Source organism: Trypanosoma grayi, assembly GCF_000691245.1.
Source record: "Trypanosoma grayi strain ANR4 Tgr_28_V1, whole genome shotgun sequence".
NCBI lineage: Eukaryota > Euglenozoa > Kinetoplastea > Trypanosomatida > Trypanosomatidae > Trypanosoma > Trypanosoma grayi.
Genome location: NW_008825647.1, coordinates 1 through 20,555, shown reverse-complemented (window position 1 = coordinate 20,555; position 20,555 = coordinate 1). Strand labels below are relative to the sequence as shown.

Below are 20,555 nucleotides of genomic sequence, written 5' to 3'. Positions count from 1 at the left end.
TCCTGCTGCTGGCCCTGCTGCTGCCCTCCGTGTTCTTGGGAACATCAGCACCCTCATCAATCGCTTTGCTGCTGCTCTTCCTGCTGCTGGCCCTGCTGCTGCCCTCCGTGTTCTTGGGAGCATCAGCACCCTCATCGATCGCTTTGCTGCTGCTCTTCCTGCTGCTGGCCCTGCTGCTGCCCTCCGTGTTCTTGGGAACATCAGCACCCTCATCGATTGCCTTGCTGCTGCTCCTCCTGCTGCTGGCCCTGCTGCTGCCCTCCGTGTTCTTGGGAGCATCAGCACCCTCATCGATCGCTTTGCTGCTGCTCTTCCTGCTGCTGCCCTCTGGACTCTTGGGAACATCAGCACCCTCATCGATCGCTTTGCTGCTGCTCTTCCTGCTGCTGGCCCTGCTGCTGCCCTCCGTGTTCTTGGGANCATCAGCACCCTCATCAATCGCTTTGCTGCTGCTCTTCCTGCTGCTGGCCCTGCTGCTGCCCTCCGTGTTCTTGGGAACATCAGCACCCTCATCAATCGCTTTGCTGCTGCTCTTCCTGCTGCTGGCCTCCGTGTTCTTGGGAACATCAGCACCCTCATCGATTGCCTTGCTGGTACTTTTTGCGCTGCTCTGAGCGCTGAGAGGCTCCTTTGCTGGTGAATCTTCAAAGTCCTCACTGTATTTGGTCTCAGTGTCCTCTCTCGTAGTATCTTGCACATCCTTCACAGACACCTCCCTTGAGTTCATACTAGAGGAACGGAATGATGGCACAGAAATCATGGCTTCGTTATTCTTCTGGAAAAGGAATAAAGAAGAGGGTTAGAGCTTCTAGATCTAGTCCAAATGAGGCTGATGCCGTACTCTTTCTATGCGGCCAACGCAGGTGAGGAGGAATAAGGAATGCAAGCTAACACATCCAGACAACAACACAGTAAAGCCATAGAACAGAGGACAAAAAAAAACACAATGACAGCACCGGTCGAGTGGCTCACAGTCTCTACATGATGGGAAGGGGTGTACATCCATTTGATGAGAACTCCTCTCCCCCAAATAATTCTCATTGTCGTCCCTCACGCATTCATTCTCCGTCAGCCACCCTTCTGGGTGTTGGCGGAATCCCCTCCTGAAGTTTTTCTGTCATCGTCACCTACCAGCAGCAGAATCTCACTTTGCTTCCAGAATGCGGCGCAATTCGGACTTCTGTTCCAGCGTCAGGAAGCCAGGAAACTTCGTGTCACACTCCACGATGAGGTCACCGCGCGGGTTCGAGGGGTCCTCGCTGCGCGTCAACCCCTGGCCCACAACACGGCGGCGGTACTTCGGGTGCACAATCTCGTCAATGAGCACCGTGATATCGCTCCCCTCCATCGTCTGCACCGTCAGCGTGACGCCGCAGAGCGCTTCGCTAAGCGTGATCGGGATCACCACCACAAGGTCGTCGCCCTCGCGGCGAAAGCGGTCGTGCGGCAGCAGCTCCAGCACCACCACAACGTCGCCGCGCGCGAAACCCTCCTTCCAGTTGCCCTTCCCATCGACAATAAACTTGTCGCCGGTGTGCGCACCCTTCCGCACGCGGAGGTCAAAGCACTCCTCCGTGATGGTCTCCTGTCCCTGGCGCACGTGGCAGCTCTTCCACGTGGCACGCCGCACCGCGCCGTAGAAGACGTCCTCCAGCGTGATGGGCAGCCGCACTTCGATCGGCGGCACCTTCACGAGGTTCTTTGGGATGACGGCGGTGCTGCTGAAAAACTCGTGCCGGTTGTTACGCAGCCCACTGACATCGCCAATCACCTCGAACGGGTTCTCCACGCCGAAGAAGCGGCGGAACACAGCGTACGGGTCGACTGCGTCGATGTCAATCCCGTTGGGAATCCCCTGCTGCCCGGTGCCGCCATGCCGCACGCCCTCCTCGCCGTACATGTCGTAGATAGCGCGTGCCTTTGGGTTCGACAGCACGACGTACGCCTGCGAGACGTGCTTGAACTGTTTCTCCAGCGTCTTTGGGTCGGGGTGGTCGGGGTTGCACTGCGGGTTGAACGCCATCGAGTGGCGACGGTACGCCTTTGCAATCGCGTCGTCCCCCGCCTCGCGCACGATGCCCAGAACGTCATACAAGTCCGACATGGCGCCTCAAGGAGATACGTTCCCCGTCAGCTTCCCTCTTCTCTTGGCCTTTTTTGGTTTTGCCTTCTAGCACCCGCTCTTTGCTGCAGCTTCAGAGAAAAGAAGGGGGGGGGGGAGAAATGAGGGATATGTGCAGTGGGGGGTGAGCGCCGCACCCGCGGGCAGCACACAAAACGCACACGCACCGGTGGCAAGGCGGAGGTTTACTTCATTCCGATACTAAAAAGAAAAAAAAAAGGGAGGAGGCTAACGCTGACATCCGGTGAGACAAACAACAGAAGATTCTATGGAGAAACGGAAAAAAAAAAGATATCAACAGAGGAAAATCAATCATTGGACGAAAACGAAAAGAAAAGAAAAACAATATTCCTTAGTTTCGTAGAGTTATGCACCCTCTCTTCCCCAATTTCCCCGTTTTATAAACAGAGGTCATGTGCGATTGACGGGCCGTCGTGTCGTCACTCCACTGGAGGAAACCGAAGACTCTCATCGTCGCCCTATCGTTGCTGGTACTGCTTTTTGTAAGTTGTGACGGCTGTTGAGGTATTCCACTTCCAGCTGGCGGAGCGGGGACGACGTCACTCGCACCGGCATGCTTACCAGGCGACAGGGGTCGGCATCGTAGGGGCGCAAGTTCATGTTGTTGTGGCGTTTTGGCGTGGTAGCGCGGGAGTCCACGCGTGTGGGGGTCGGCGTGCGCTGCGTGTATGGCGTCTGCCACCCCGAACGAGGCGTCGTGTACGTCGATGGAAGCCCGAGGCTCTCCGCCGTGCGGCGCCTGGAGGGCGCCCCCGCCCCCACGTTCCGCTGCCGCTGCGCGCTGATGGAAACAGGCGCCTCACGCGTTACACGACTCAGCGACGTGTCATCGCGGGAAAGCGCGTGTTGCTGTTGCTGCTGCTGGAAAGGTACACGGTTGGGGTTCCATCGACAGTGCGCTATGCGTGCGGAACTCAACGGTGAAACAGTGACGCGCGGGGACCGCATCGGTGGCTCCCCCCGCGACGACACAGAGGGCCCCTTTGGCACCATCGGTGGGGATGGGCGGTCCTCAACCTCAACCTCGCACGGCTGTGCTGCTGGAATCCCTTCAGGGGGAAAACAGTGGATGCTCTGTGGCACCACATCACGACCCTGCACTGCGCGAAGCAACGCTGTATGGAACAGTTCCTCACGCGCAATCACCTCAAGTTCCTTGCGGCGTGTCTGCAGCAGTGTGGTCCCTTTGGAATTTATCACAGCAGCCAGTAGTATTTTTCGCATGGAGCCTTCGTACCGCTTACGCCACTGCTTCGTCAGGTGCTTGGAGGGGTGTTGCACAAACTCCTGGAGTTTTTCATATGAATTAAAGAGTAAGCCGTCGTCCGTAACTTCACGAATATTGTACCACGCCGCGTCGAACACTTCAGTTTCGATCCCGCAGATTCCCTCCGCCAAGGTGTAGAGCTCCTTTGCGCCAGTCACGGAGTTGATATAAAACGCCTCCCCCAACAAACGGTGCAGGGACGCCATGATGATCACGTTGTTCTCCTCTTGGGTCTTATCCTGTACATTACGTGACTTAGTGATGCACAAACGTCGTCGAACGATAGCGTCTGAGAGGCCAAACAGGGACGCAAGGAGTTTCTTCCGCAGAAAGACCAGTTGCTGCAGCGGAGCACACTGCAACGCCTTCATTTCCTCCCTGGTCCACATTGGAGCACCCTCTGAGTTGTCTATGACACCATAGAGTTCAAGCAACTTACGCAGCGCGTCACCGGAAGGAGGATTTGCGCCACTGTTCGTGGTGCGGATAAAGTAGCGTCCGGAATCCTGCAGGGATTCATGCGAGGCACCGCGAGACGCAGACCGCGCCTCACTCAGATCGTTAGAGAGCGTAGCAATCTGCTCCTGGAGTGCCAGCACCTTTTGCTGCTCATCCACCAGCTGGTCAACAACATAGGAAACCTCTGCACGTCCATGTTCTCGATGCGATGACGTCCTCGACTCCCGTGTGTGAGATTCCTCCTGATGCTGCTGTTGCTGCCGCGGCGGTAGCGGCAATGGATCCTGAATCTGCCGTGGTGGAAGGATGTTTGTCACAGCCTCTTTTGCACCACCGTTAGTAAGATATAGATCAAAGTCACCGTGGCCAGAAGGCTGGGACAGAGGATACTCCCCATTCTCAACAGAAGAAGGCACGTAGTATGTGGTCATTTGACCTCAAGGATGGTGTAGAAAAATGGAAAATAGCTTCAGCCTGCCTGGGTATTTATGTGTGTGTGTGTTTGTTTCGTGTGTATATGTGTGTATGCTGTCAATGTCTTGGCTTCTCTCCCAATCGATCGACAATCCCAGAGAGCGTGGTGTTGCGTGCTAGGAACGGGGGATGAACGCAGTGGTGGTGGTCACCGCGGAAAACGCAGAACGGAAGAACAAAACAAAAACAAAGCAGAGTGATTCATGGCGGCTGCAACGATGAGCAAGCATGTACATGAGAGGCCAGCAAGCCCCTGCACACACATACCCGCACGCACACAAACAAACAAAAAAAAAGCAATTATAAAACATTAGACCAATAAGGCAGCTTTAAGCCAATGCCCACACACACTCGTTACTCTGACGCTTCCCCTCAGGTCAAAACGCACACACAAAAAAAGCGATTTTCTGCCATGTGGGAGCGTAACAACGAGGCATAAAGACGATGTGCGTCACTCACACCAAAGCTACTGCTGCTTCTTCGCCCCTTGTCGGTCCGGGTGGGACTCGCGGATTTCCGTCAGCCTTTGCCAAACGTAGTCCCGCAGATCTTCTGCTGTCTTGAACATCGACGCGTCGATGGGTTCGCCACACGAGAAGTATGTGTCGGCCTTGTCCAGCAATGGCGACCCGCGAGGCCAGCAGTCCTGTGTACCGCTGATTGCCACAGGGACAACTGTGGCGCCCTCCTCCACAGCAAGTGTGAAGAAACCGAGACGGAACGGTAGCAGGCCGCCCTCCGGATTTTTGTTTCGGATGCCTTCAGGGAAGATGGCGATGGGACGGCCACGGCGCAGCTTCTTGCGTGCCTCCTCCATCATGACGCCGACTGTTCCCTTGATTGTGTCAAATCCCGCTTTCTTATTCTTAAAGTGAACCTTCAAATCATCTGCGTTACCCATGCACCATCCCCCAAATGGGACACGGAAGAGTTCGTCCTTTGCAACCCACGAGGCGTCACGTGGGAACAGCACCCTCACCAGTAGAAACGGATCCGCATTACTTAAGTGGTTCATCATCACGATGAGTTTCTTATCCTTTACCTCGGGGAACGGTTTTAGTATGTGGTGCTTCCAAAATGGATTCAGGAAGTCGGCGCTAAAGAAGTTTGCGGCGTGGAAGATGTACCCGCACCAATCTTGCTGCACCTCTCGGCTTACAAACGGGTACGTCACAGCCATGAGAATGACCTGAAGAATCCACGCTATAATCCAGTGAATGATCATGAGGATCATGAAGTATGTCGTCACAATCAAGCGAATAATGATAGGGGAGCCCATTGTGCCTTGCTCTCTGCCTCTCTGTCTCTTGTCCCCTAGATATCCCTCAATATACTGTCCTGTTTGTGCGTATTTGAATCTATAATACAATACAACATCATAGCGCATATCCCGCCAGCGTGTTAAATGCAGAACGCAGACGTGTACGGGAGGAAGTGCAGGAGACAACAAAGGGTGATGCATGCGGCGACCCCTCTTTCAGAGAGGCACGTGAGGAGGAATAGTTCTACTTGCAATCACATACACTTACGCACATAGACGCGCTAACAGGCGCGACAGATAAGAAAACTTCAGTAAACAATACCAACACTAAGAGACTAAGGGATTAGCCGGCACGTAAATAACGACAAATCACATAACGAAACATTCTACTCACAGGAGAGAATAGCATTGAATACAGCAGCATCCACTTTTTGCTGCACGTATTGCGCACTGCGCACAATATGCCGAGACAAATCCAACGATCCACTCCACAGGGACCACTCGTTCGCCACCTGCCACGCAGCCCTACTAAGAGAGGTAAGAGTCCCCTCCACCAGGTGCGANCTGCCAATAGCAACAGCAGTACTCTCAAATATCTCAAGAGCCATTGTTGCCAAACTCACCGCTGCTACTTTTGATTCCACAGGCATGGTCGATAAGGTGCTACGACTGTTCTGCAGCCATCTCAACAGCTGCTCCGCCGCCTCGGTGCAGAGTCCCGCAGACGCCTTCACAAACGCCGGATCTTTGCTGTAGCGCTCCGTCCGGCATAGGGGGAAGGTAAAGAACATGCCTTGCGACGCACGCGCAGTGAGCCACAGTGCAGACAACACAACACGTCCATAAGAAAGAGAAAGTGGCATCCAATCAAATGATGCACACCACTCCAGTACTCGCTTCACGTAGCGTAGATGCTCTCCCTTCGCTGGGGCAGCGATCCCAACCTCTAACAGATGCACAGCCACTTCCGCAACGCCGTTCTCGCCTCGGCTATGTTCCTCTGCGTAGATGTTGCAGCTGTCACCAGCAGAATACGCCTCAAGCGTCTCCAGTGCAAAGTCCAGCGCCTTCTCACCAATGACAATCATACCACAACGAAACGCCACACCAGATGTCAACACCGATAAATGAAGGCGCTCGATTGGATTCGTTAGCGCAGGAACCGTAACCATACAAAATGTCAAGAACGCCTTTATTGCACCACGTTTCTTCCCCTGTGAATAGCTGGCTGCACACCCATCAGCAAACCCCAGCGCCCGTGTAATAGCTACGGACCTAACAGCATCAATGCGTGGCAGTAAGCGACGAGCATCGCACATGAACTGTAGCGCCTCCTCTGACGAGTTCATTTTTTCCAGCTTCTGGAGAAACACCTTTTCCACCATATGCATCTCCTCCTGGACGTCCACCATCTTGCTGGCCCCGGGAAGATCATCGTGAAGCATTCTGCACACCTGCAGCAATTTCTCCGTGGTAAGTGGAGGCAAGGCTTCCTCACAGTTCACAGACTTTGAAGCAATAAGCTGAAGCAGCGTACAGGCTAGCTGACGTCGACTTGGTGATGTAAGCTTCTGCACCAGCAGCATAAAATGTTCCGACTCAAGGAAGAGGGAAGGACTTACCACTAAGATGAGGGCAGAGAGCATATCAAACAAGTTCGTTGCAATTATGTCCGATAGCCCACTTCTGCTCATGTCGTACATGTCACCGATGATGTCACGCGTGAAACCGAGGAGCACGCTCACCTGCTTCCACCCCATGTGGACCGCACTAAACTGCATGAGTGCTCCACAGGCAGCCAGGAGCTCACCACACATGGTGATGTCTTTCTGTGCGCACGTCACGTCTTCCACATTTGCGACGTGTCGAACTCCATTCCACTCTGCCAAGACAAAATCCCACGCGGCACTCAGCAACGCGACACATCGTGCCCTCGGAATAGGGAGGACCGGCATCTTCGCCAAAGATAGGCACAACTCTTTTAAAAGATTCAGGCGGGAAACCATACGTGTCGGCAGTGACCGCAGTGTCATGCAAAAAAGGTCCTCCATGCTGTACCACGATAGCAATGCCTCAGCGGAAAAGGCGCGCCACAGACACAGTAGCAGTGGCGAAGGCCCACCCAACCTCTCCACGACGACGTTAACCACTTCCTTTAGAAAGCCTCGCTGCTCGAGCAGCAGAGGGTCCCCGTAACGCACCACGATGTCCAGCTGCCACTGCAGCACCGGAATGAAGAGATCAAAGTAGTCCAGCCGTCCGAGATCGTGTGCGCCCTGCAGCTGCTCCAACAACACAGGGCTAAGGTGCTCAAGCGCCTCCAGTGTATCCAGCACCGCTTGGTCCAGTGCGGAAGCGGTCGCCCAGCCTGGCTTACTAAGGACGCCCATCGCACGCGCGCTCAAATACCAACGAAGATGCGACGCCACAAGTGGGTCAGCGATGCCGCGAATCTGCATCGCCAGACGACGCACCACCGCCTCTGACACAACACGAGTCTTCTTCCCCATGTATCTGAAGCACTTGAGCAGAGAAAGCTCAATGCAGACACGTGGGAGCAACTCCCTTATGGAATTAATCTTCAAAAACCAGTTGTAGCACATCTCCACAGACTCGGCCGGGATGATGTCCTCAGAGGCATCAATCCCCTTCTTGAGGAGCGTGGCCACCACGTAGCTCTTCTCCGCCGCGGTGCTCTGCAAACGCTGAGCCACCAAATCACCAAACGTGTCCAGTACCCGCGCCACCAGCACGTAGACGGATGGGTAGCAGCTCGGCACGAGCACCTTTGACAGCATTCGCGCTGCACAAATAGCGATGCGGAGGCTCCGCACCTTCTCTCCGGCAGACCATGCGTCCTTGAGTTGTTGGTGTAAGTCCTCCACGACAGTGACGAGACACAACTGCGAGCCGCGTCCACCGCCAACAAGAGAAGAATTCTCACTACCAACTCGGTAGGGATGGAAGAGGGTACGAGTACGCCGTATCTCTGCCGCCTCTAATCTATCAGCGTGTGCGTGTGCCCTCACCTGCTCTGAAAAAAACGATTCATCCTCGTCGTCTTCACCGAACACAATGAATGAATGAATAGAACGAGTGATAGAATAGGTGGCCAGTACCTCGTTGCGCACCGCCTCGCTGTGAAGCGCGTGTGGGCGCCCTTTGTGACCAAGAACGCACCTGTTGTTGGCCGCAGTCGCTCCTGCGTGTTCATCAGGGCATGGGGCATCGAGATTTTGCTCCATGAATTGATCTTTTTGTTGTCTATGCTGCTGAATCTCTACCGTGGTTGCGTGGAGTGCAGCGACATCCCCAAGTGGATGCACCGTAGTATACCGACTTGTGATACTTTTTGTTGTGGTAGGACTTATGTGCTCACCATTGCCTTCCATTCGACCCACGGCACGTCACTCTGGGGTAGTAACTATGAAGCACACTCACAAGAAGTTAGAACCTCAACAAAAAAAAAGACACATCGATTTCGGATGTATGTCTGCTCTTACATACCGACAAGACACCCACAGAATGAGAGGAAATGAGCTGTGATGCACCACAGTTCATACGGTTTGTTGCTTTTTCCTCTTCCCTTGCACGACCAGTAGGGGAACATGACAAATGACTTGTACGAAACAATGATAATGAAGCTGTAGATATTAACTTTCACACATAGCAGTACTTTCCTCTTGTTCATCATCATCATCATCATCATCATCGCCACCATCACAGTTCGCTAAAAGATCTCGGATACTGAAGGCATATTTTCCCTTCTTCGCATGCATGACGGCGAGGCGGTACTGGAGCATGCTCTCGGAACCCGTTTTTGGATCCGCACTCCTGCTGCGTCCCATGCCACAGGCAGGAGATGAGCGCCGCTCCAATGGGAAATATGAGAGCGTCACCGGCAGGCTTTCCTGTGATGTGCATGGTGTGTACATGCTTCCATGGCTCACGGGGCAGCTGTTGGAACGAAAAGTCCCTGCATGATTCCCACCACGGCCATGGTTAGGGTTGTTGCTCTTTTCTCTGTGGGGGCTGGCAAATGATTTGCGGATGCTGGTGCCGTTCCAAGAGGTCAAATAGCGGCCACCCTTGGCTGACTGTGATAAATACGCTTTCACCACCTCTTTACGCGACTTTTGTCGGCGGACCGGCGTCTGCACCACCACCTGGTCTGTTAGTGCGCCGTGGTCAATCATTGTCCCATCCGACGTCGCGGAGGAAATGGCGATTATATGCACGGAGCTGCACCGCTCCCTCGGAGCACTTTGCCACTGCGACCCTTTGCTAAGTGGCCGGGCAAAACTGAACACCGCATTTGTGGGCGGTGTGTGACACATGCCTGAGTACAACATTCTCTCGTGCTGCCGGCTGCCATCTTCCGTCAGCGTTTTCTCACCGCCTTCGGACTCGGAAGCAGCGGAGTATTGCACAAGAGCCGCCGCGCTGTTGCTCATCTCCTCATCATCGAAGTGGCCGTCCAGCAGCGCATCGTCGTTCGGGTCGATGACGCCTCCGCCCAGTCCAGGCCTGAACGAAGAATCTGTGGCGCTGTGGTGTTCACTCTCCAGCGTGCTCACAGCGGGTGTGGAGTCCTCAGCGTAACGTACATAGTACCGGTTGCTGCTGCTGCCGCCGCCTGTGTCGCGCTCCCCCTCCATTGCTGTGTCACGCCACGGCCCCCCTCCAAGCGCTCCAGGGGCGGAGTGTACTGCTCTGCGTCAACGAGAGGCCACACAGCCTGCTAGAGGATCCCCCACAAGGACAAGGAAGATTTTTTTTTTAAGGCGGGGGAAAGAGAAACACGCGGATGAAACGAAAGAAAGAAAAAAAAACGAAGTAAAACTGTAAGAGCAATACGGCAATATATTTTTTAAAGTCGCGGCCCAGACAACACACAAGAGAAGCGCCCAAGGCGGCTGATCGGCAACAGATGCAACGAGCTAGCAGTTCCTAAAGCAGTTAGGTTGGAGGCGTCCGCGCACAGCAGCCGTCCTCAAAAAGACAGTCACACACGACAGAATCGTTGACCGCAGGCATATGAAAAGAGCACTAGTGCTGTTCCTCCTCTTCACCACCCATTTCCTTCACCACTTCCAGATTCGCTTCCTTCTCTTCATCATCTTCCTCTGCCTCCTCGCCCTCTTCACCTTCACTTTCCGCTTCGTTATACTCTTTATCCTCTTCCTCTTCATCACTCTCGTCTTCATCGTCGTCGTCATCATCGTCGCCACCACGACGCCGCCATGCGTGCTGGTTCTTTAGCTTCCCCCTCTTGGCATTGAGCGGAGCCGCATCCATCAAGTCCACGTTGTTGAAGTCCACCTCCCGCCGCGCAGCACTCTCGCGCACCTCCATTGCGACGTAGCGCTCCTGGAATGCCGCCACTTCCCCCGCATTAGCGCACTTGCTGTATCCCTCCAGAAGCTCCGCGTTCACGTCAAAGAAACTCGCGCCCCACGAGAAATGTGACAGGACAGCTTTCGCGTCGTCGATGCGGCCAACAACAGCCAACGCGCCTGCCAGTGCCTCTGCACAGTTGAGCTTTGACGGTCGTCCATAGTTGACCGGATTTGCAGCGATCAGCAAGGGCAGCAGCCGTGGGGCGCCCATCTTCATCTGCCGCCACGGCACCGCGTCTAGCTGTTTCCACGAGCAGTCCACCACGGCGGCACCGAACTGTGCGACGATACCGGCGTCTGCGGGACTCACAATTTCGACCGCGGTCGGTGTGAGCACCACACCGTGAAAAGGCTCGCGCAACTTCAGAAGACGCAGTGCATTCTGGCGGTAAAGTCGCTTCCCCGAACACGCGTCGGGGTCGCATTGCTCAAAGTCCCACATCGCCAGTGGTACACTACAGGGGTGGGCGGAGGGCGCGTGGCTGTAGCGCCCGCTGCGCAGCCCGCCCCTACCGCCGCGCCGCCCATCGTCCCTGTGGTTGTGCCCCTTCGGCCTCCCCATACAAGCTGTGGGTGTATGTGTGTGCGCGTTTTGGTGCCATGGATGTATAGATATAGAGAGAGAGAGAGACGGGAAAAGATGTGGAGGAAAACGTGCATGGAAAAGGGTTCAGCGGTGAGGCAAGGTGGCGTCCATGTACAGACCAAGGCAAAAACTAGAGGATGATAGATCGTTTCCGTGCTCTGTTAACAAACAAAACAAAAAGCACGCATGGTGAATGGCCTTAAATGGCTACCATACTGTCAACAGCAGTAGAATTCTCCATTTACCTCTTTTACACGTTTNAGACGACCAAGTCGATAGGAGCTGGGGCACCAACAGCAACAGCAGTAACAGTAAGCAAAGAAAGCCGCCACTAGTACCTTCGTTTAAGACGCTTAGCGGTTGTGGTAGCAGTTGTTTTTGTTGTTGTTGTTGTGGTGGTGGTGGTGGTGGCGTGTGACGCGCCAGCCGCTTTTCCTTCCGTCCCAGACTTCTCCTCCTTGAACAGTGTGCTGGCACCAGCGCCACTTCCTTCAGAGTGCGGCACTGGAGTCACCGCCGGCACCTCTTCATCGAGCGGCTTCTCCGTGCGTCCCCTCTTCTTGTCGCCCCCCATGCGGCTTTCGTCGACCTCCGCAAAACGCTCCCCGTCGTTGCGCTCCTCACGGCTGCGCTTGGGGCGCGTGCGCTTCTCCAAGTACGCCTCCCGCTCTTTCTCCAGGCGGAGGAGGTGCTCGACGTACTTCTGCCGCTTAACACGATGCTTCTTCGCCATGCCTCCTTTGCCACAATGGTGACTCCACACCAACGCCTTCCTTCCAAACGGTTCACAGTCACGAAAATAAGAAACATAAGCGACAACAGCAAAGCAAAGAAAAGAGCAAAAAGGCACAAAGCCGCACACGCGAGCAGCAGTAGCAGCAGCAGCAGCACAACGTGTGGATTGAAAGTACGACGACAACAACACAGACGCAGGTCAGAAGATGACAAGCTTCGCGCCCCTGTATAATTCTACATGGACAGCTGTTCAGCAAAGGGACAAAAGAAGAAAAAAGAACAGCCAAATATTGCAAGTAGTACATTGAGCGCCCCTATCTCAGCCCTTTCACCGTGGTATGTTTCTGTTTCAGCCTCTAGCATGCCAACGAACAAAAGATGAAACCGAGATAACACACATCAAATATAGTGAGAGGCAGACGCATCTTCCTCGCAACAGAAGCAACAGCGGAATTCATTCCTGCATCAGCGGAAGAACTCCTCGTCTTGGTCAACGTCTTTTACAGCGACGGAGCCTTGTCGCGCTTCTGCGCCCTCCACAGTCTCAACAGGAGGACGTGAGCGCCACATGACCTGCTTCCCGCGACGTCGCACCACCGGCGCCTGCGAGCGCTCAAGTGCCCGTTGGTTACGCTCCTCCCGCTCCGTCGACTGCTTCGCCAAGTGCACCATGCGTGCCTCACGACGGCGCTCCTTGTCGCGCGCCTTGATGACGCTCATAATGAGTGACTCCTCGACGCCGTTCTCGGGGTTGGTGATGTAGCGGTGGTACTCATCCACTTTGTTCTCGATGATGGTGAGCATCTCTACCGGCCCCATGTTGGCACTTGCCTCGCCGTCTGTGTGGCCGCCACCTCCTTCGCCGCCAAGCACTGTCGCTGTTGTTCCCGCGTCCTTTTTCTTGCCCTTAGCAGGATGGCCTGTGGTGCCCCGCGGCCGCTTGCCCTGCGGCGTTGCCGGCTTCTTCACCCCTAACAAAGCGTGACGCGGGTTATCTGCGCCGTCGCCGTCATCAGGGCGGCGCACAGCGGCGTGGTGGTGGATACAGCGGAATATATCTGCCACCGCCTGCTCAATGAGCTTCTTCAGTACATTCTGCTTCATCACACTCACATCGGCGTCCTTCCGCGCGTTTGCACCACCCTTTCGCCTGTGTGCCCCGTCGCCCCCCGTTAAGCCGTTGCCACCGACGCGTGGGCTGTCGCTGCTCTCCAGGTCTGCGAGCCGCTCCTCGAGCTGGCTCAGACGTTGCTGAGTTTCTCTAATGCGCGTCGCCAGCGACTCCATCTGCGTGTGACGCTGCCGCACCATTGTAGTCATCTCCTCCTGCTCGTGGTAAAACTCCATCGCGACGCGCTCCAGTTCCTCCTCTAGTTCCTGGCTGTTCTGAATAAGGAATAGGTTGCCTTCCTCAACGTTGATGAATATGTCGAGAATCTGATCAGGTTCCGCGAAGAACATTGGGATGCGTTCCTGTGGGTAGTCATTGTCGAGTACCGCGCGCACCTCTTCCACTGTCAGTGCGTGCACCTCCTGCTTGACCCGCTCTGCAGCCTCCTCCTGCCGTCTCTGTGCTTCGGCCGCAAGGTCCTCCTGCAGCTGCGCCAACTGCTTCTCGAGGGGGACTAACTCAACCAGCTCCTCGTCTTCAACATCCTCCACCACCTTGCTCAGCCGCCTCATTGAGAAACTACCACGTTCGAGGGCCTCAGCACGGCGCTGCAGGAGAGAATCTCGGAGAGCCTGGGCCTCTACTGCCTTATCCGTCACCTCCTGCGAACGCCGTGCGTACGTCTCTTCCGTCTCACGCAAAATCACTTCATCAATGTCCTTCATCCGGATGTCGAAAAGAACATCGTAGAACCACTGGGGCGTAGTAAGGTTATCCATGAAGTTCTTATATTCCATGCATAGCTCCAATTGGGCCTCAGTTTTGCGCATATCTTGCTCTACATGAGTGATCTGAGCGGAGAGTTTCTTGATATCGATGAGTCGCTCCTGTTTAGCCTTGCTCTCCACCTCTGCACGGCGTACCGCGGCATCTTGCTCCAAGTTGCTGTGCTTGAGGAAATTGTTAAACTTCTCCTCCGTGCTGGCGAGCTGTTCCTGCTGCTGGCGAAGTCGCTTCTCCACACGATCCATCTCCCCCTCCAGATGGCGTATCTCCGCCTCCTTGTTGGCGAGCGCAAGACGCATGAGGCCCACCTCCCGCTTTTTGGCGATGAATGTTCCAGTGCTATGCATCTCCTTTATTTCCACAGTTTTTGGCGTGCGATCGACACGACGTGAAGGCGGGCACGTGGCGGCGTCACCGCGAACAGAGACAGTATGTGTCGACAGGAATTTAGACTCGGGACGGCGTGAGAGCACCGAGAGCTCTTTCGTCATCATGGCATCATCACGCTTTATCTCCTCGGCAATTGTGAGTCCATCCTCGCGACCACTCTCAAACGTGGTGCTGGCGTTTTGGTTTCCCCGGAATGGGTTGCCCTCAAGGAGCGCGAGGGCCTCCTGCGACATCCGCACGCAACCCCCTTTTTGTATCGGTTCTTTTACTTCGCTTACGCTCGCCTGCGGCCGCTGTCACCTTCGCTCCCACCGCAATTGCTTTGTATTGATGTGGGCAGAAAGAGGAAATCGCAGATGCACACAAACGGTGACAAAGGTAGAAGAAAAAGAGAGAAAAAAATTTAAATGAGGAGGAAAGAAAAGCACACACATACACGAGGGGCTTATTGGGCAACCCGAGGGACAGTCATAAACAATGGTTGGGTGACCAATACAAAGAAATTGAGGATAACTCTACACAGGATCAAGCACACAATAACACCGACACATCGGCCCCAAGTGAAGATATCAACAATAGGCCGACCAAGAACGAGAGGGAACTTGCCGACAACCAGCACTGCTCAGACAATTCCGTCCCTTCCCCCCACAAAACAAGGAACGCAGAGTTAAGGTCGCATAGACACTTTCCCTGCATTAGGCAGAGCAAGCACAAGTGTAGCTTCTGCTTCTGTTCCTCCCTTGCAATTCCTTCTTCCGCTCGCCGTCCCTCTCCCTTCAACACACAGACACCTATGCCCCATTCCCTCCCCAACACAAGTATCGTCCGTCGCTTGTAAACACTCTACGCTATGAGGAAGGTTTCGCTTGGCTCCGTGTCTGTGGGTTCTTTTCGTGTCCCCTCCGAAAGAAATGGAAGCACCCGCCCCCCACCTCTCCATCTCAACCTCTCTCCCACTCCTTATGCCTTAAGGTGGTGGAGAGGGGAGTGCTTTCGCCTGCCTCGGAATGCCTCCTCCCGGCTTCTGCTGCGGCTGATGGAGCTGCTGCTGTTTCCGCACCTCGTAGTCCGCCGAGTCAAAGAATTGTTTCTGCGGCGGTTGCTGCACACCGCGAAGGCGTGGGTCACGCTTCTTCGGCATATTGACGCCCGGCGGCGGTCCACCCTCGGACATGTGATCCGGTCAAAGGGAAAAAAAAAACACCGCAAAACGACAAAAAATTCAACAATAAACACACCAAAGTTATGCCTAGGTGTTGACAATTCTTTTTTGTTGTTAAATATATCTAGTTTCACTTAAAACTTGCGAGACAACGTTCTATTCAGATATTTAGACAATTCCCAAATAAAAAACAAAAGGAATGAAGAACAAGATATCACGAAATGATTCAAACAGGGTGTATCCAGCGAATGAGCAGCGGTGAGCGGGTCAGAAGGATCCGTGGCCGCTATACATTCCTCTCAAGAATCGTGATCAGCATTCGGTGTGTGTTTGTGTGTATATATATATATATNTATATATAAACCATTGAATAAAACAAGAACAAAGAGGCGCACAAATTCAAGGTTGCACAGCATACTTACGCACATAGTCAGCGGCCCTTCATCCTCACTTACGTCCCATCAAACGACAGGACCTAGAGGTCCTCCGGTGCTGCTTCGTCCTTCTCCTCGTCGTCAGCACCGCCCGAGGCTACTCCATCCAAGCCAGGAAACGAAAAAAAATTCGGCGTCTCGCCCTCCTTGTGCTCCACCGGCTGAAGCTCTATTGGCTCCCCGCTGCCCCCGCCCTGCTCCTCGATTGCCTTCTCCCGCCGCTTGGTGAAACCCTCCTGCCACTTCTCGTATCGCTGAATACGGCGGAGTTCCGCCTGGAGGCTTGCCTCAGTGCCGACACACACAGCGGTGACGGGCTCCGGCAGCGACGGCGGCGGCGGCGACGTGTTGTTCACGGTCCCACCGCACAACCGCCACTCCAGTTCATTCAACTGCCGCACCTCACGCACCAGGTTCATCATTGCGTCCTCCTCTTCGCCCATCACGCGTGTACAGAAAGCGCGCACTGCCGTCTTGGATGTGCTCTTCAACGCCTGAGAGTCCTGTGTGCTGTAGAACTGCGCAAACGGCAAAACAGACTTCTCCGACTCATACACGCGGATGCGATTGTCTGTATCGAGTCGAAGCACGTAGTTCTCCTCAAGAGCATCGTTGCAAATTTTTTCCAATACCTCCACTGCACGCAACTCACTTGTCGCATACTCACGCCGTTTGAGCTTATTCCCCTCGCTGAGGCGATGTGTGGCAAGGAAACTGGCACCACCTCTACCGTCGTACTCGAGGGAGGCGTTCATGCGGCGACCCAAGTACTCGGCGAAGGCGACGCAGGCGGAACAGTCCAGGTAAGCGTACGACGGCCCATGGATGCGGAACCGCTTGTCGTCCGGAGCAGCAGCGAATGTGGTCGGCGTTCCCTCAACGAAAAGAAGGCACACAACAAAGAGCACAACAGACTTTGCCAGTGTGTGCAGCGCACACGATGATGATCGCATGGTTTCTTTGTATGTGTGTGTGTAACTGTTTGTATTTGTGTATATTTATATACCTCGTTTCTTTATTCCACCAGTTACTACGGGCGCAGGGAGATGAGATCCAAAAAAAAGGCCACCATGTGAATACGCCAAATAAACAAAATCCAAATAAGGCCCGCTCATAGCAAAAACAAAAAAAAGACAAAAACAACAGGCAACAGAAATATCAATTGTATCTTCAGCAACACGTAACCCACTCTAATTAGCCAACTCTTCACCTGTTCGCCTTGGTGGCAGCACACATTACATGAATAAACAATAGATGCATACATCTCTTGGACCGTGTTTGGTGTCAGTGGTTGCCGCCACCTGCCTCCACTCTCTCAGCAGACTCGGGTGCCATTTCCTCCCGCTCCTCATCCTTGCCCTCTTCACTATGGACGAAGGTCCAGTAGTTCTCATCCTGCAGGTGGCCTGCACGGAGTTTTGTGGCGCACGTGACGAATTTATTGCAGCATACTTCATACTCCGGGCCAAAGTCGTTGTAGAACACAGACTTGGTGCTCGCCAGCGGAATGTTGGTGTGATTGTGGCGCATCGCCAAAACGGCATCTGCCTTTACAGGCCTGTCACGCATGTCTTCTCGGTACTCCTGGTTTGCGAAGTCCGCGACCCACATTGCCTCTGCGCAGGCACCATCAGGGGAGAAGAAGACGTCCTGGTACTTCCCCGTGACCTTTGACGCGCTGTGGGGTCCCTTGTGCTCCGACACAAGCGACAGTGGGTCGTCGCAGAGCTCCGGCACTGTCATGATGAAGAATGGCTGGCCGTAGTGGACGACGTCCTCCTCCCCCGGCGGTGGGGCGATCATGTCGGTCGGCCCGGTTGGTGCAGGCGCGAGGACGAAGCAGTTGCGCAGCGTCGGCCCGCTGGCGGGGGCGGTCGAACACACCACGCGCCAGCCGCTGGGCCGCAGCGCGCGGTCCTCCAGGTCGAGTGACAAGAAGCCAAGCGTCGCCGCGTTCTGCAGCATAATGGGGGTGTAGAAGTGGAGGAGGCCGTCCTCGTTCACGGGGGACATGGGATAGGGCGTGCTGTGGTGCTTCACCTTGGCGATGATGAGCTGCGTCTCACGTGCGGCGTCTACGAGGCCACCGTTGCGGCCCTCCATGAGCCGCTGACGGTCGCGCATGTACGCCTCCTCCTCAAACCAGTTCCCTAAAAGAGCTTTTCGCGGCATTTTTGTCCTCTTGTCGTTGCCTGTGTTGTTGTTGTTGTTTTTTCCGTTCTTTTTTTTTTCTTTTCTTTGTCTTTGTCTGTTCGTCTTGTTCCTGTTGTGAGATACGATTCGCTCCTCCACGCTGTAGGTGTGCTGCTGCGGATCCCTTGCGGTGGACGCGAGTCCTTCGTTAGCAGATCGCACACGGGGCGTCCAACCGGCACAGGCACGAGCACCGAAAACCCTGCAAGCCACAACAACAACAAGCAATAAAAATCGAGAAGAAAAAGCGAGAGAAAGAACCCACCGCCTTTAGACAAAGGGAGAAGCAGCATGTGGTTGTGTGCGCGTGTCACTCCATTGTGCAAATTTACCTCAACGGAGATTACCACCACCACCACCCTACGTGATGAGTCAGCTCCCACACACGGACGCACATATGTGAGGGAGCCATTGAGTTGTTACCCCGACTGCAGCCGTTTCTCTCGTGTTGCTGTCACCATCTGGGTGCTCCTATTCATTTCACTTTGTTTCTCCTTTTTGCTTCTCTATGTCCCGTTCATCCGCACTTCCACCCACTGCTGTCACCGTCCACCCCTCTTCCGGCCGGGGCACGCACACCAAAGACACAGGCGGAGTGAGAAGATTCCGACAGCCAGGGGGGCAGGGAAGCCGGAACGGAACAAGAACAACAGAAAAACAAGATATATTCACAGATGCATAACTATATAAATATAGATAATCATGCATACGTAAATGTCTCATAACAACTCACACCTCTCCTTCTCTAAACGATTCTTCGTCTGTTGAAGATCCGCTTTAGGTACCATACATTACCTACGCCCATAAAGACGATGATCATGATCTCTAGCGCAGACCATACGACGACGCGCGTGTTCGCCACCTCCGTCGTGGCGCGATGCACACGCTCGCGCCCCCTCAGGTAGCGCTGCACCTCCTGTACCTCGCGGAAACCCTGCTGAATGCGCATGATGGAGCGCTCCAGTGGGTCGCTCTGCGTCGCGACACGGTCCTTGTTTCCATCTTGTCCAGCGTCTCCCACCGAGATGGAGAAGGCCACAACTTTCGCCGTAATTGTGCTCATCCTGTTGGAGAAGCAGAAGTGGTGGCGGCCCGGCACGCGAGTCTTAAAAAGCACGCGGCCCTCCGGGTCCCGCTGCGAGCTCCAGATGAGCGACCGGTCGGGGCCGTTGATTGTCGCGTCGATGTCCATCGAGCCGCCTGAGGTGACCAGGTAATGCAGGAACACCTTCACCCCCACACTGGAGATTTCCTCAAAGAAGCACTCCTCCTTGCTCGCCGGAAGCTGCACCGCAACCGCACCATCGTCGGCACGCGTGGGAACCGCTACACAACTGACGAGCAGCAGCAGCAGCAGCAGCAACACCAAAACGCGCGGTGTGACAGAGCGCGCTGCACGGCTGTCAGAGAAGAAACACGCGCCCAGCATGGTTTGTGTTATATTGAAGTCTTCAAATGCCACGTTCTCTTGCAAGAGCAACCGTCAAATAGCAAGTCCGCGAATAGCAACCTCGGCGCTGTACTTGAGTGTATGTATTTGTTTTATGCTTGTTGCCCTTTATTGCTGTGCTACGCACACCTTTGAACTGTTGCGCTCGCAAAATGTATCGCTCCTTGAGTTTCAAAGCAGAAGCAGCCCGGCACACACGCAAGGGGGTGGGGGAGAAAGAACAGAGCTCAAAGGGAAACACCTACACAGAGTTAGTTGGTGGCAGCTCTAGTGCCGGCGCAACGCGCGCGTCTGCCGCACACACACACACACACACACACACACACACACCGTGGCACAAGTGCTTCTTTGGTGGAGAGAGAAAGAGAAGCGAAAAACAAGCACACCAAACGTTTCTACCACTCCTTCCATTCCTTCCATCATCCAAACTTCTCTCGGTCGTCTCCTTTATAGCAGTGCACGTCCCCTGTATTCGGCACGCGCGCGGCTTACATAGGCAGCAAGCCCGCCCGCGCTCAACAGACGGTCTCCCACCAACGGGGGAGGTCACTCGTGTGCCTCGCGGGTGCACAGCACGTGGTGGGGGTGCAGTAGTAACCGAGCAACGCAGAAAACAGTGTGCGAACAACAACGAAAGAAGAACAGAAACAGGCTAGAAAACAAACACAAGAAAAGATCAGCAGGGAGGGGGGGGGGGGGGGGGGG

General features: G+C 54.6%; 13 protein-coding genes across 13 annotated transcripts in view; all 13 read right to left on the bottom strand.

The window, feature by feature from the left end:
- The window catches only part of DQ04_00281120 (hypothetical protein), a gene marked incomplete at both ends in the record, with an annotated part of 1,002 nt that extends 242 nt beyond the window's left edge, over window positions 1–760 (bottom strand). The window contains one exon of the mRNA XM_009308641.1: window positions 1–760. This exon is cut by the window's left edge and continues 242 nt beyond it. Coding sequence (XP_009306916.1) covers window positions 1–760 — 760 coding nt within the window.
- A 384-nt stretch (window positions 761–1,144) lies between these two features.
- DQ04_00281110 (putative heat shock protein-like protein) lies at window positions 1,145–2,104 on the bottom strand (the record flags this gene model as incomplete). The annotated part of the gene is made up of 1 exon (XM_009308640.1): window positions 1,145–2,104. One exon carries the CDS (start codon window positions 2,102–2,104, stop codon window positions 1,145–1,147), a length of 960 nt encoding a protein of 319 aa, XP_009306915.1.
- Window positions 2,105–2,590: 486 nt separating this feature from the next.
- Window positions 2,591–4,300, bottom strand: DQ04_00281100 (hypothetical protein; the record flags this gene model as incomplete). The annotated part of the gene is made up of 1 exon (XM_009308639.1): window positions 2,591–4,300. One exon carries the CDS (start codon window positions 4,298–4,300, stop codon window positions 2,591–2,593), a length of 1,710 nt encoding a protein of 569 aa, XP_009306914.1.
- Window positions 4,301–4,809: 509 nt separating this feature from the next.
- On the bottom strand, window positions 4,810–5,622 carry DQ04_00281090 (1-acyl-sn-glycerol-3-phosphate acyltransferase; the record flags this gene model as incomplete). Its single annotated transcript, XM_009308638.1, has 1 exon — window positions 4,810–5,622. One exon carries the CDS (start codon window positions 5,620–5,622, stop codon window positions 4,810–4,812), a length of 813 nt encoding a protein of 270 aa, XP_009306913.1.
- Window positions 5,623–5,990: 368 nt separating this feature from the next.
- Window positions 5,991–8,996, bottom strand: DQ04_00281080 (UPF0505 protein C16orf62; the record flags this gene model as incomplete). The annotated part of the gene is made up of 1 exon (XM_009308637.1): window positions 5,991–8,996. One exon carries the CDS (start codon window positions 8,994–8,996, stop codon window positions 5,991–5,993), a length of 3,006 nt encoding a protein of 1,001 aa, XP_009306912.1.
- Window positions 8,997–9,257: 261 nt separating this feature from the next.
- On the bottom strand, window positions 9,258–10,262 carry DQ04_00281070 (hypothetical protein; the record flags this gene model as incomplete). The annotated part of the gene is made up of 1 exon (XM_009308636.1): window positions 9,258–10,262. One exon carries the CDS (start codon window positions 10,260–10,262, stop codon window positions 9,258–9,260), a length of 1,005 nt encoding a protein of 334 aa, XP_009306911.1.
- A 391-nt stretch (window positions 10,263–10,653) lies between these two features.
- On the bottom strand, window positions 10,654–11,445 carry DQ04_00281060 (pre-rRNA-processing protein TSR3; the record flags this gene model as incomplete). Its single annotated transcript, XM_009308635.1, has 1 exon — window positions 10,654–11,445. One exon carries the CDS (start codon window positions 11,443–11,445, stop codon window positions 10,654–10,656), a length of 792 nt encoding a protein of 263 aa, XP_009306910.1.
- A 475-nt stretch (window positions 11,446–11,920) lies between these two features.
- Window positions 11,921–12,322, bottom strand: DQ04_00281050 (hypothetical protein; the record flags this gene model as incomplete). The annotated part of the gene is made up of 1 exon (XM_009308634.1): window positions 11,921–12,322. The coding sequence occupies one exon, from the start codon at window positions 12,320–12,322 to the stop codon at window positions 11,921–11,923; it is 402 nt and encodes a 133-aa protein (XP_009306909.1).
- A 467-nt stretch (window positions 12,323–12,789) lies between these two features.
- DQ04_00281040 (flagellar associated protein) lies at window positions 12,790–14,844 on the bottom strand (the record flags this gene model as incomplete). The annotated part of the gene is made up of 1 exon (XM_009308633.1): window positions 12,790–14,844. One exon carries the CDS (start codon window positions 14,842–14,844, stop codon window positions 12,790–12,792), a length of 2,055 nt encoding a protein of 684 aa, XP_009306908.1.
- Window positions 14,845–15,578: 734 nt separating this feature from the next.
- On the bottom strand, window positions 15,579–15,785 carry DQ04_00281030 (hypothetical protein; the record flags this gene model as incomplete). The annotated part of the gene is made up of 1 exon (XM_009308632.1): window positions 15,579–15,785. The coding sequence occupies one exon, from the start codon at window positions 15,783–15,785 to the stop codon at window positions 15,579–15,581; it is 207 nt and encodes a 68-aa protein (XP_009306907.1).
- A 463-nt stretch (window positions 15,786–16,248) lies between these two features.
- DQ04_00281020 (hypothetical protein) lies at window positions 16,249–17,160 on the bottom strand (the record flags this gene model as incomplete). The annotated part of the gene is made up of 1 exon (XM_009308631.1): window positions 16,249–17,160. The coding sequence occupies one exon, from the start codon at window positions 17,158–17,160 to the stop codon at window positions 16,249–16,251; it is 912 nt and encodes a 303-aa protein (XP_009306906.1).
- A 331-nt stretch (window positions 17,161–17,491) lies between these two features.
- Window positions 17,492–18,379, bottom strand: DQ04_00281010 (calpain-like cysteine peptidase; the record flags this gene model as incomplete). Its single annotated transcript, XM_009308630.1, has 1 exon — window positions 17,492–18,379. The coding sequence occupies one exon, from the start codon at window positions 18,377–18,379 to the stop codon at window positions 17,492–17,494; it is 888 nt and encodes a 295-aa protein (XP_009306905.1).
- A 766-nt stretch (window positions 18,380–19,145) lies between these two features.
- Window positions 19,146–19,829, bottom strand: DQ04_00281000 (cop-coated vesicle membrane protein p24 precursor; the record flags this gene model as incomplete). The annotated part of the gene is made up of 1 exon (XM_009308629.1): window positions 19,146–19,829. One exon carries the CDS (start codon window positions 19,827–19,829, stop codon window positions 19,146–19,148), a length of 684 nt encoding a protein of 227 aa, XP_009306904.1.
- Between the last annotated feature and the right edge of the window lie 726 nt (window positions 19,830–20,555).